General features: G+C 49.6%; 1 protein-coding gene and 1 long non-coding RNA gene across 4 annotated transcripts in view; both read left to right on the top strand.

Moving 5' to 3' along the window:
* Positions 1-12,752, top strand: part of LOC112390487 (anthrax toxin receptor-like) — a 28,273-nt gene extending 15,521 nt beyond the window's left edge. For all 3 annotated transcript variants that reach the window (XM_024731446.1, XM_024731444.1, XM_024731447.1), the window contains 4 exons: positions 168-237; positions 787-877; positions 6,333-6,410; positions 9,062-12,752. In XM_024731446.1, coding sequence (XP_024587214.1) covers positions 168-237; positions 787-877; positions 6,333-6,410; positions 9,062-9,289 — 467 coding nt within the window. In that variant the 3' untranslated portion in view covers positions 9,290-12,752. The remainder of the gene's footprint in view (positions 1-167; positions 238-786; positions 878-6,332; positions 6,411-9,061) is intronic.
* Positions 3,672-4,935, top strand: LOC112390488 (uncharacterized). Its single transcript, XR_003001284.1, has 2 exons — positions 3,672-3,711; positions 4,860-4,935. It is a non-coding gene; the product is annotated as an uncharacterized LOC112390488 (long non-coding RNA).
* Positions 12,753-13,193: the final 441 nt, after the last annotated feature.

Here is a 13,193-nt window from a genome sequence, read left to right as displayed (position 1 = left end):
ATACCAGAGCTCTGCACAGCACTTGACACATGGTACATGTCAGAAGAAGGCAGAGAAGAGAAGCTGTTTCTGCCAAAGTGGCAGGTCTGCTTCCAAGGCAGGCAGAAGGAGAGGGGTGGATGGGTGGACAAGTCCACTGACATTCTTCTCACGTGGTTTTCTTTTAGATAAAACACCCACCTTTTTGAATCAAGAAAAATTTATTTGCCCAGGACATACATTTGACAAGGCTGGACAGTAAGTACTACGCTTGGGGGCCATTTGAGCCAAGAATATCAGAAGCCACCACTGCTGGGGCAGCACATGTCTGTCTCTGGGAGGGCTCAGGGCATCCTCCGCACCTGCCCTGGTTGACAATCCCCCGAGGTGCTCAGGGATCCGCGGTGGCCCAGGCTCTGCTGAGGAGGGCAGGATGTGGGAGATGGTGTGCCCCAGGGCTGGTACCTTTGCTCCAGGCAGCTTTTCCGAGTGAAGCCAACATACCGTGTACAGAGGAGTCGGGATGGTGCCACCATACAGCCATCCCTGGTCACTTCGCTCCTGGTCTTGAGGGCATCTGACCCCATGCAGGGCTCCTCACTGCCTGGTCAGCCCTCATTGAAGAGTTCAATCTCATGGTGCTTGGGGATGAACGTCCTCTACCCCTGCTGTCTGCTCTCTGGTAGCCCTGAATGGCTGATGTTCAAAGTCATTTCCATGAGGAGAGCTGTGTGCTATGGACTGAGTCAAGCGCAAGAACTGTGTCTATTCAATCTGGTGGTTACCCTCTAACTTTCTGTGCTTTAGGGAGGTCTTAATTGATTACAGCCTGAACAATGGTGTCACCTTCACAGGCGAAGACATGAAAATTGCCAGCAAGGACTGTGTGAATGAGAAGGTAAGCCTGAGCCTCCCTCAGTGGATGGAGGCAGAGACATCCTGGGGAGATGAGGTGAGGGGAGCAAAGTCCCTGGGGAAGGCAGAGCACGTAGCTTATGAGACAGGCATCTCGGGCAGCACCTCACAGCCAGACAGGTGCCCTTAGCCCTTCATCAGGTTGGTAAAATTCATTGCAAATTCTTCTACAAGAGCACCGAGGTTTCAGGCAGCTGTCCAGGTCTTGCAGAATCTCTGCTCTCTCTGTGAACCAAGTGTCACTGAAGGCACTTGAAAGGGACCAATTCGAGCTCTAAGCAGACTCCAGAAACAATGCTGAGGCTCTGCCCACCCTGGACCCAGCTTGCCTCCTCCTCTGGCCTCGGCCTTGTGGTGGGGAGCTCAAGGCTCCATCCTGGATTCCAGCCGGAGTGAGCGGGAGAGGCTGCGGCACTGTGTACCAGGGGACAGGGTCCAGGGCCTCTGAGACAACTGGGCCCTCCAAATCGGGGTCCCCGGCACAGGGGTCTGGAGAGTGGGAGCAGCTGTGGCCATGAATAGTCAGGGTGTGTTTGCACTGCGATGGTATAGCAGCGGGCAGGGCTCTGGACCCCTCTCATAACCGACACAACCCTGGCCTCCCACGCCTGTTTGGGGAACACCGACTGTCACTTAGCAGATGTCATCAACCTCCCTGCGGCCACTCCTCCTTTCTCGTGCACCTCAGTTGCCCCTCTCCACTAACTGGCTCTGACCTGTGCAGGGGGACTCTCCCCTCTGTTGCTGGGAAGCTGGCAGGGCCGGTGGGAAGGGCGGGGCTCAGCTCAGGGAGAGGAAGCTGCGAACAAAGTGCTGCTCCCAGGGGCCCTCTTTTCCCAGCTCCACAGCATCCGGGCCCCTTAGCCTGGGGCAGCCCGCCATGGGGGACAGAGCACATTAGCCTGGAGTGAGGTTTCCCTGGGAGAAGGAACGCGTGTGCCTAATGCCACCGCCCATGTGTCCAGTCCCAGCTGGTGAGGGTTCCCGCAGCGTGACGATCCCCTGTGTGTCTGTCTCCGCTTGTCCCTGCACAACCACCTCCGGACCCGAGATTAACCTCCACGTTTCCCAGCAGCAGTCCTGCCACGGAACGGCCCCCGTCCACAGGCACATTGAGAACTCGGGAGCCGCCCGTGACTCCGGGCCCAGCACAGGGTCACCCTCAGCCCCACTCGGCCTCTCCTTTCAGCCTCGCTGTTTCCTGGGCACAGGTTCCCTCTGCCCCCTTCCCCCCCCTGCTTCTCTCAAGCAGAGGCTTGATGTAGGGAAGGGCTAGGCAGCGCGGGTCCACAGATGCAGCACACATGCCCTTATTATGCACAACAAGAGGAGAACAGAGCCCGTTCCTTAATCCCCCATGTGGACCTGGCCTGTGCATGGGCTTTCTACAGCCGCTCTCTAACGCTCTCAAGTGCCCGCTCACTTCCTCACTCCAGATGTGCAGACGGAGCCTCCGAGAGTAGGAGTAGCTTGGCCCGAGGTTGCAGAGCAGGGAAGTAGGGGAGGGAGGCTATGGGGAGGTGAGCAGGGTGTCCTGCCTCTGCTCTTGCACCCACACCTCTCTGGGGCCACAAAGCCCCTCCCTCACTTCCTGAGGGACCAGCCCCATGCCTGCCCCATGATCCTGCCTGTGGCCGGGTTCCATCAGCTCTGGGGTCCTCACACTAGCAAACAAGGCACAGACTCTGTCTTCCCATCCCGGGCATAGACACAGCCGGCTTCTAGGGGGCCACCTGCTTCATGCATTCACCTTCACAGGGAGGCGGCCTATGGAGTGTCCCAGCCCCTGGGTCAAAAGGACCCCAGGCCTCCTGAGACCAGGGCTGCCCCACAGCAGTCAGACTTCTGAAGGACTCAGGTAGACCAAGGCCCCAGGAATCTCCGCTGTTGGGGGACAAAGAGGGGTCTGCAAGGGCACTGATGGCCCAAAGGGAGAAGGATGCTGGCCAGGAGGATACTAACCCTGGGGGCAGCTGTGCCTTTGAAAACAGCATGGATCCCTGTCCATCTCTGGTGCTTTCCGTCATTCCTTCATCAGTCATCACTAAGCCACCAGGATGTGCAGGGCCCCATGCTGGGCACAGATGGGCAGAAATGAAGCAGCCGCCACCCTAGCCCACAGGCGCTCACCATGTCTGGTCTGGTATTGGTAGCTGGGGGGCATTGAGGATAAATGTCACCTTCAGAGGGTGTGGCAGGTGTGGTGATAATGATAAAGGACAGAGACTGGCCCTGGGTGGGAGGGAAGGCAGAGGCGCTGGCCAGCTGGGTTTGCAAGGACACAGGCCAGAGGTGGGTGAAGAGGAGGAACAAGCAGAGCTGAGAAAGGACAAGCAAGGCAGCATAGAAGCCAGCAGGTCAGATTTCTGCAAAGGGCGAGAAGTGAGGAGAGAAAGCCGGGTGGGGGAGAGGGAGGTGGACTGTCATCCCTGAGGGCTGGGAGGCAGGGAGGGCTGCAGGGGGAGGGAGGGCAGGGGAGAGGAGGAGGGGTGTGGGGAGTGTTCTCTTGTCTTCATATGATGTCAGGGCTGCGGCTGAAAACTCTACCAGGGACCAGGGGCCTTAGTCTGCCTGTCTCCCCCTTGACCCTCCACGGAGGTACCGATTCCCCTTTGATGACTGAGGAGCCTGAGGCTCAGGGAGGCACCTAGGTTGACACCCCAAAGCCCATGTTTGATCCCTTACTGCTGACGAGCAGGGTCCTCTCCTGTCTGCATAGTTGAGCCAGCACCTTCCATGCCCCTTCCAGCCAGTGTTTATGTCTCTTTAACATCCTAGATCGTCAAGGAGCCACCACCAGCCCAGAAACCAGAAAAAGTAAGTGGTGTGTTTCATTGTGATGTTGTCACCATACTTGATGCACACACTGACCTGCAGAGAGAGGCCCTCTGACATGTATGGGGAGATGCCCTCCTCCACCCCTCCAGCTCCCACCTACCTGGGCAGAGAGAGGTGGCAGAAAGTAGAGGGTGACAGAGGGCAGGGAGGGACCCCAGAGAGGACCTGAGACTCACAAAATGTCACCCGGACAACACGGTTCACCACCTCTGAAGACAGCCTCAACCAGGGCCTTTATCACTGAATCAGAAAGATGGGGTAGCCTATTTCAGGAACAGCTATGATCCCTCCTGATATAAATGGGCTTTTTCTCAATTCCCAAAAGACTCTTTGTAGACTGATCCTTCCCAAGACTGGTGCAAGCATTTGGAGAAGGATCCTCAGGTTTCAGGGACCTGGTCCCCTCCCGAGGCTCTGATGTATGCTGGGCTCCATTTCCTTGGTCTTCGTCCCTGGCTCATGTCAGGGTGAGGGTCGTGACAGGGTTGGCCTTTAGGGCCTGGGGAGCTGAGGAGGGAGGAGGGACTCTTACTGGGCATTGAGCTTTGAGGGAGGCACAGCTCAGGTGAGCACAGGGACCAAGGATCAGGTGAGGAGGCTGGCGCTGACCCAGGGTAGGGGCCCAACCCAGGGCCCATAAGAAGTAGTTAGAGTAGGGGTGCCACGTCGAGGCAGGAGGACCTGGGCCTGAGATCTGGTGGGAAACAGGGTCACTGCCCAGGCTGATGTCTACACTGGCTGCAGTGTGGCCTGGGAAGGCTGGATCTGCCAGAGTCGGGTGAATACAGCCCTGTCACTTGCTAATGCCCACACCCCTGCCAGCTTCCGTCCCATGGCAGAGCCTCACACCCAGCTTTTCCTACAAGAGTGGTTGCCAGGAACCAAGGGGACAGGATAGAGTTTGTTGATGTTTGGAGAAGAGCCATCTTTGCAAACCAAAAGGAGTTGGTGTGTTTTTCACATGGAGGCCACTCTCTTACGTGCCGGGCACTGCCCATTTGTCCTTGATTCTCCAACAAACATTGGCTGACTGGCCAGTACTTGACAGGAGCCCAGGCAACAGATGTCATGTGTCTGCACCCAGGAGCTGCCAGACAAGAAAGCCTGCAATTTTTTTCTCTTTCTAGAAGCCATGCCCTGTACAGACCAGGGTGATTGTCTCCTGCTGTGGGTGCCAAGAAGACAGGATAAAACAGATGGAGGTGACAAGCACCCTTAAGAAGGGAGGGATGAGCCCCTCAAGGCTGGAGGTTTGGAGGAGGGGGAGCCAGGTCAATGCACACAGACTTGGGCCTAAAACACCTGGCTTGGATGGAGATGAGCTCTATGGGCTCTGGTCTCCCACCTCTCGGTGACAGAGAACAACCAGAGACCCTCCCGACCCTATGGCTCAGGGGAGGACAAAGAGCTGAAGGCTCAGGTGCCCCCTGCCTCCAGGCAGTCCCAGCACCAGGGACCTCGCTTTGGGATGGGCCCAGGATTCTGGATGTTGGGGGCTGACTCACAGCCAGCCAATTCCTGATTCTCACAGAGATTGTCATCAGCTCTGGCAATCTCCTGGGTTTCACTGGCCAGTAACTGCATGACTGAAAACATATAATGACAAACAGACACACACCAGTCAGGGGAAAAAAAATGAAAAAGAAAAGAAACTTCTGAGCCAAGATCTTACCAGCATTAAACTACCCGGGAGTGCCTATGACTCCTGTCTACTCAGTGAGGGAGGGAGAGAGCTCACTGCATTGTCCTTGAGGCCCCTGAGATGGGGTGACAAGGGCCACATGGAGGAGGGGGAGTCACTTCCCTCCCCCAAGTGACTGAGACCCCAGCTGGCAGGGGGCTGAGAGATGACAGGGACGAAGAGGGTCCCAGGTGGCGGGTCTGAGGAAGGAAGACCCCACCATCTCTGGGTTCAGCTTTGCCCTCCTCCCCCTGGTCCTGCCTCTGTCGCTGTGGGATCCATTGGTCCTCCTGGGAGCTTCAAATGGCAGCCGGAGGGCAGGCCCCACATCTCCCCTGAGAGTCAGTGTGAGGGCACAGACAAGCCAGAGCTCACCTTCCAGAGAGGGAGGAAGCACCTGCCAGGGGCTCATTCCTGCCTCAGGCCCGGCCCCACCTTCCGCCCACACCACATCCATGTTTTCACCGGTTCTTTGGTTTCCGCATCTCTCTCTTTCCCCCGTTTCAGGACCCTTCCCCCTGAGCAGGGACTGGGACTTTTCCCTGCCTTCTCCCTCTGAGCCCCCCAAAAGCAGGCCCTCTTCCCTCTTCTTCAAGCTCCTGCCCAGTCTCCATGCCCCCCTCACCTTTCTCCTTGAGGACCTCTCCTTGGCTACTGCATGTCTCCTCCAAACTTTGACACTTTTTTCAAAAGTAGCCCCGACTTCTCCTCCTACACCAAAAGTACCGATTTGTTCCAGAACCCAAAACAATCTGTAACCGACAGTGACGAGCTCCCAAAAAACACAGAAGGCTTTTAAGCCCACTGCCCCAGGTGATGGCTGCAGTGCTGTCTCAGCCAGTTTGTGGGGAGGGGACACCACCCATCTGGACGCAGCGTCTGTGCCTGTATCTTCCTCACAACCACATCTGCTTTTCAGGAAAAACTGGATACTTTTTATGACTTTGTCCAGCACTGCAGCCAGCTGCCATTGATGTGGTGTCCGCCCAGGGACATGGTAAGCAGGGCACAGGGATGCTCCCCGTGGGCTGGGGTCTTGCTTGCTTGCCCTTGACAGTTGCCTCCGGCACTGTGGGTCAGAGAGCCCTCTCCGGGCATCTGCCGAGAGGAACGTCCAAGGCGTGGAGACCTGGAGCTCATGAGCCTCCAGACGATTCTCAACATGGTGCCCGTGCATTTCCCCTGCGTCCTCGTCTCAAGGATGTCAGGACCTTTCTTCTCCAGAGCAATGCCCAGCAATTCCAATCTTAAGCAAAAAGGGCTGGAGAGGCCTATTGGACTCCTGTCCATCGTCCCTCCCCACTGCCTACCTGACCCTGTGGGACTGCTGGCTGCACCCCATCCATGAGACCCTCCTGGGCTGCTCACTCAGCTGCAGGAGTGGCGGAGGACATGGTGACACCCCCTCCCCAATGTTGTCTGGTCAACACTGACTGGTTTTACCAGGTAGTAAAGATGCCCTCCTTGTGTCAGTGCCTGTGACAGTGGGGAGAAGCCCAATTTCTCCACTTGTCATCCTTGTTATTTAATAATAATAATGATAGATAATTTTATTGTGTCCTTTCTGTGGGTCAGTTGCTCAAGAACTTTACATGTTTTCACTGCTTTAATCCTCCCAGTGAATGTACAGGTAGATACTACTGTACTGGTAGATCCCAGCTCTATGGAGGCAGGTGTGACCCACAGAGAGGCTGAGTGACTTGTCCCAGCTCAAAAAGGATGGGAGAAGCAGAGCGGGACTTTAATTCTGAGCCTGGCTCCACCCTTCTCACTGCTCTGCCCCCCATTCGGGTCAGCACTCATGGTCTCATGATGGTTACCCCCAAACCATCAGAGACCTGTCCTTCTCAGGCCTCCAGATCCGAGGAGGGCCTTGCTCCTGGTTCTCTTGGGAAGCACCTGCCTGGGCATCATATTCCTGGGTGTCCCCATTATCAGACCTTTTGTACAGACTGGGCCAGGGGCCTGGAGGATGTTGCATTCCCAAGATCTGTAGTGAGGTCTGTACTGACCACATTCACTGAATCAGGAAAACACTGGCTCTAGGTGGATGGGCAGGTGGGCGTTTGGAAACTCTAGACAGGCCTGAAAGCCTCTGGACACTGCTGGTGACACACCTGAGGCATGCTCACACCCAGCAGAGACACCGTCTGGTGACAGTGGTGTCGGGGCTCCTTCTGCAGCTGGGCTCCCGGCTCTGGGTCTGAATCGAGCTCTGAGTCCCAGCCTTGCTTGCACAGAAGCCCCATTCTCCACCTGTCTCTAGACAGCTCTCTAGACACTTGAAAGTCATGAATATCTCAGTGAGTGCCTGTTTGGCCAGATCAGAATCTGTGAGAGAGTGACAGTTAAGCCGAGAAATAACTGATAAAAATAAATCCAGAGAGGTCCTTCCAAACGGAGGAAACAGCCAGTGCGTATGGCCTGGGGCTGTAGGGCTTGGTGAATTGAAAGGCTCGAAATCAAGTACTGTCCTCATCAACCCAATGGTCAAGATGTTCACAAGATACCCAGTGTCACCACATAGGGTGTGGGGGACAGAGGCACACCAGTCCTGCAGGTCAGAGTGTTGCAAGGGCACCAAATCCAGCTGTTCCACTGCATGTGGTCCACACACACTGAGCCCTCTGATAATGAATGAATGAATGGGCACTTCTAGTTACACGAGCTCCTGTGTAGAGGCTTTAGGTCATGTCTGTGATACAAGGAGGCATTTTGGATCTGACAATATAGGGCACAGAAATCTGCTTTGCGGGACACTGTGCAGGGATGGGGAAAGGTCCCTTTGGCATTTTCAGGAGTGACTGTAGGAAAGTACTGACTTCAACCTGTTACTAAATCTGCCAAGTTAGTCTAGTTTCTGAAACGCTCTATGCCTTACCTTTTTTTTTTGACAAAAACAGGGATAAAATAATAAAATGCCACTGAACAAATAATGCAGTTATGAAGAATGCTAGGTCAATTTTTGCTGAGGCTAAGAAAGTGTCCAGGTGAGTCCGAATAACCCAAAGTCCAGAGGTCCTGGAGTCCCATTGACAGATCCAGTCCAGGGCTGCCCAGAGATGCTGTCAGCTGGTCAGTGTGCTCACCACCTCCCTGTGGTGCTGCAGACAGATTATGGTGTCCCAAAGGGTCTGCATCAATCTCTACCCAAACCAAGGGGTCTGTATGTGCTGCTGCCTCCAGAGCCCATCACCCATCTGAGGGTGCCGTCACCTGCCCTTGCACTGCGGACTCAACCCCAGCCTGAGGGTTGTAGTGAGAACCCATCCCTTCGGCACACACTCACCAAGAGAGCCTGGGCAATGCTGGGGCTACAGTGGCAATACGCCCTTGTCCTTGCTAACCAGGCTCCCAGTGCAGAGGGGAGCAGGCAAGTTCAACACCAGAGCAAAGGGAGTCCAGAGTCAGAACAACGGGGCTCCATAGGGAAGGAAGGGCAGATGTCCAATATCTGAACAGACTCTAGAATTAGGAGCGCCGGCTGGAGGCCGGCACCTAGGGAGAGGAAGGGCATCAACAAAGGCGCACCCTGGGGATCCTGACAGGTACTGAACCTAATCCCCTTGAGCCAAGGAAACCACAGCCTTCTGCTCCCAATTCCAATGGCTTCTCAGTGACCTTCTCTCTCTACTCTTCTTCACACAGGGGAGGTGCATCAACTTCACCTTAATGAATCCCCACTGCACACAAATGTTCCGCGGCCCAAAGATCTGCCTTCAACCCAGCCAGGAGTGCTTCCCCCTCAGTAGCTGCTGTTCACATGGTCAACATCTCCCACCCATATGCTCTCAGTCACTCACCAGGATGCTGCCGCTGATCCCTCGTACTGCCCGGAAGCTCTGCAGAAGTACTTTGTCACTCCCACCCCCGTAGCCCAACATCTAAAGCACCAAAAACACAAAATTGTTAAGAGCCCCTTTTGTACTGAATTGGACACATATATTGTGTTTGGGTTTCCAGTCAAAAGGTGTTGGGATTTGTTGTCGATTAGCAAGAGAGTTTGTTACGTGGTGAGCACTGCTCCACTGTATGAGATGCAGCTATACTGCTCCTGCCAGGACAAAGCACCCTGGTGTCCTGTGGATGTAGACATGATGAGTCTCATTCCCCACAGACAGGTCTTCATCTGTCACCATGGGTTGAGATACGTGGGGTTTTAGCCAAAATATGCTCTTTCCAAAAAGCCCAAAATATCTTTGATGTATGAATATAGTCTGGTGTCCATTACTCACTTGCTGTTACTTAATCTTCTGGGCAAGTTACTTAATCTCCCTGTGCTTCAAATTCTCACTGAAAAGATGGATAATGGTGTCTCCTCTACAGGGTGCCTTGAGGGTGATAGTAACTGCTACAGTATGCTCAGAACAGGGCCAGGTCACTTGTAAAGACTCAGGGGCCCAGTAGTTAATGTCTTCCTCCTCTGCCCCAGGGAGGGAGAGGATGATGAGCTCAGAGACATCAAGAAATGTGCAGTGAGGACCAAGGTGTTAGAAGAAACCATGACTGGGCCTTTCAGCTCTGGATACCAGGACATGGGGTTGCCACACTTGAGAATTCTCTGTAAACTGCTGACCACATGTAGGTTAACATCCAAGGCCACCACCCATGTAATCTCCAAGGCACTGTCAACAAAAGGTCCTCAAACCTACTACCTCCTTCAGAAATGTAAGTTCCCTTCTTGTACCTTAATATTTCTCATAATATTAAGGTAACTGCAGGGTCCCAATTTCCCATCAGCTCTTCTGATGACACAGACACACCTCCCAATTTTTCAGATCCCTCCTAAAGAATACTTTGAAGACATGATCAGGTTTCCTTCCACAGTTACATGCTAGAGGACTATCAACAGGCAAGAATTCACTGTGAAAATCACAGAATATATATGTGAAGATGAAGCAACACCATGGAACACAGAGTCCAAGAAGGGAAGAAGAGACTGCTTACTCAAAGACCAGTGCGCATACCAATGCAGCAAATCAGGGACCATGAAGAATCAAGGAAACATGAGATGATGAAAAGAAATGAATAGACTCTCTGAAGAAAAAGAGATCTATGGACTCTTGTAGAGAGAATTTAAAATAATCCTCTTAAAATAGTTTAGTGAAATTCAAGGAGCACACATAAACACACAACTTTATGAAATTCAGGAAAAAAATGTATCAACAAAATGAGATGTTCAGCAAAGTAATAGAAACCATCAAAAGAACAACTGGAAACTAGAGCTGAGGAATACAATGACTGTACTGAAGAATATAATAAAGAGATTCAACAACAAACTCAAGCAAGCAGAAGAAAGAATCAGTGAACTAAAAGACAGGTCATTTGAAGTTATCCTGCCACAGGAGTGAAAAGAAAAATTAATTTAAGACTGAAGAAACACTATGGGACATTACAAACAGAAACAATTGTGAATTATGGGAGTCCCATTGAGAAGAGGAAGAGAAAAAGACAGTATGTTTGAAACAAAAGAGTTGAACACTTACCAAACATGGAATGAGAGATGTACATCCAAATTCATGAAGCGCAAAGAATCCCAAATAAGTTGACTCTGCAATGGCTATGGGAAATCACATTGTAAGTAAATTGTCTATGGTCAAAGACACAGGGGATTTTGAAAGCAACAAGAGAAAATGAGTCACCACATGTAAGTCACCACCATAAGAATTTAGAGGGACTTCCCAATACAAACTTTGTAGTCCAGGAGAGAGAGGGGTGATGTATTCAAATATAGAAAGAAAAAAAAATCCTGTCAAAGAAGAATATTGTACCCAGCAAATCTGTTCTTCAGAAATGAAGAAAGAGATCGAAAATATATCAAAACAAACAAAACTGAAAGAGTTCAGCACCAGAAGACCTGCTGTACAAGATTTCCTGCAGGAATTTCATCAAGCAGAAATAAATGCATAATAATTAGCATTGTGAAAACATAAGAAGTTTGTAAAACTCACCGCTAATGACACATATTGTCAAAATCAGACCCTGTAATATTGTAATTTGGGTGTGTAATTCACTTAGAACACTAGTTAAGAGGTTAAAATGTATTAAACAACCATAACTACAATAATATCTTGCTACAAAACATAAAAATATATAAATGTTTATATTGATAACCTAACATGCGAAGGATGGAGAAATAAAGGGAAAATTTATGTATGCTATCAATGTTGTTATCAGTTTAGAATAGGATGTTGTAAATATACTTTAGGTATGGTTCATAATAACCACAAAGATAAAACCTCTGGTAGATACAAAAAAGATGATAAAAGAGGAATCTAAGCATACCTGCTACAAAAAGTCATCAATTAACAAAAGACAGCAAGATAAGAAACTAGGAAAAATGGACCTATAAAACACTTGAAAAAATAAAATGGCAATTATAAGTATTTACATATCAATAATTACTTTAAACGTAAAAAAATTAAATTCAATAGAAACACATAAAATAGCTGAATGGACCAAAAAAAAAAAAAGAAAAAAACAGCGGTCCAGAAATATGTTTCCCCACAAGAGAATTACTTTAGCCTTATAGACACCCAAAGACTGACAGTCATGGAATGGAAAAAGATACTCAAGCAAATGGTAACCAGAAGACAGCATCGATATCTATACTTACATCAGACGACATAGACTTTGAGCTAACAATGCTCCAGGGACAAAGAAGGTCATTATATAATGATAAAAAAAAAACAACAAAAAAACGACAATCCATCAAGAAAACATTGCAATTGCACATATATATATGCACTCAATATCAGAGCACCTAAGTATATAAAGCAATTATTAACAGAACAAAAGGCAAAAAAATAACACAATAATAGGTGAGGACTTTAATAACCACTCTAAACAATGGAAGGATCATCCAGATAGAGAATTGATAAGGAAGCAGCAGACTTGAACAAAATTATAGACCAAAAGAGGCCTAAAAGATATACACATTTCATTTCATACAATAGCAGCAGAATATACAATTTTCTCAAGCACCTATGGACCATTTTCTAGGATACGTCATATTTTAGGCCACAGGCAAGTCTTGATAAATTTAAGAAGACTGACATCATGCCATGCATTTTCTCCAACTACAATTGTATGAAAGTAGGAATGAATATTGTGAGGAAAGCTGGAAGATGCTAAATTACATGAAAATTAAACAACGCATGCCTGAGCAACCAGTGGACCAGAGAAGACTTTTTAAAAAACAAACAAGTATCTTGAAAAGGCAAACACAGTATGTAAACCAGATCATGCAGTATGCAACAAAAACATTTCGACGGAGGAAATTTATAGAAGTAAATGCATATTTTAAGGAAGAAAATATTTCAACCTAAGGAACTATTTATAAAAGCACAAAGTTAGTAGAAGGAAGAAAATAATAAAGATTGGAGCAGAAATAAATGAAATAGAAAACAATATTAAAGATTAACAAAATGAAGAGCTAGTTTTCTGGAGAACATAAACAAATTTGACAGTAGTTTAGTTAGACTAAGTGAGTAAAAGAAAGAGAAACCAAATTGGTAAAATTATAAATGAAGGAGAAGACATGAAAACTGATATTACCAAAATTAAAGTAATTATAAAACTCTACTATTTAACAACTACACATCAACAAATCGGACAATATTGAAGAAAAGGGGAAAGTCCTAGAAAGTACAACCCACCAAGACTAAATCCTGAAGAAATAGAAAATCTTAACAGACCAATAATGAGTAAGGAGATTCAATTAGTAATCAAACCTCCCAACAAAGAAAAGCTCAGAACCAGATGGTTATACTAGTACATT

Source organism: Neophocaena asiaeorientalis, unplaced genomic scaffold, assembly GCF_003031525.2.
Source record: "Neophocaena asiaeorientalis asiaeorientalis breed wild unplaced genomic scaffold, Neophocaena_asiaeorientalis_V1.1 scaffold714, whole genome shotgun sequence".
Classification (NCBI taxonomy): domain Eukaryota; kingdom Metazoa; phylum Chordata; class Mammalia; order Artiodactyla; family Phocoenidae; genus Neophocaena; species Neophocaena asiaeorientalis.
The sequence above is the reverse complement of the archived record's forward strand: the minus strand, read 5'-3'. Positions and strand labels throughout refer to the sequence as shown.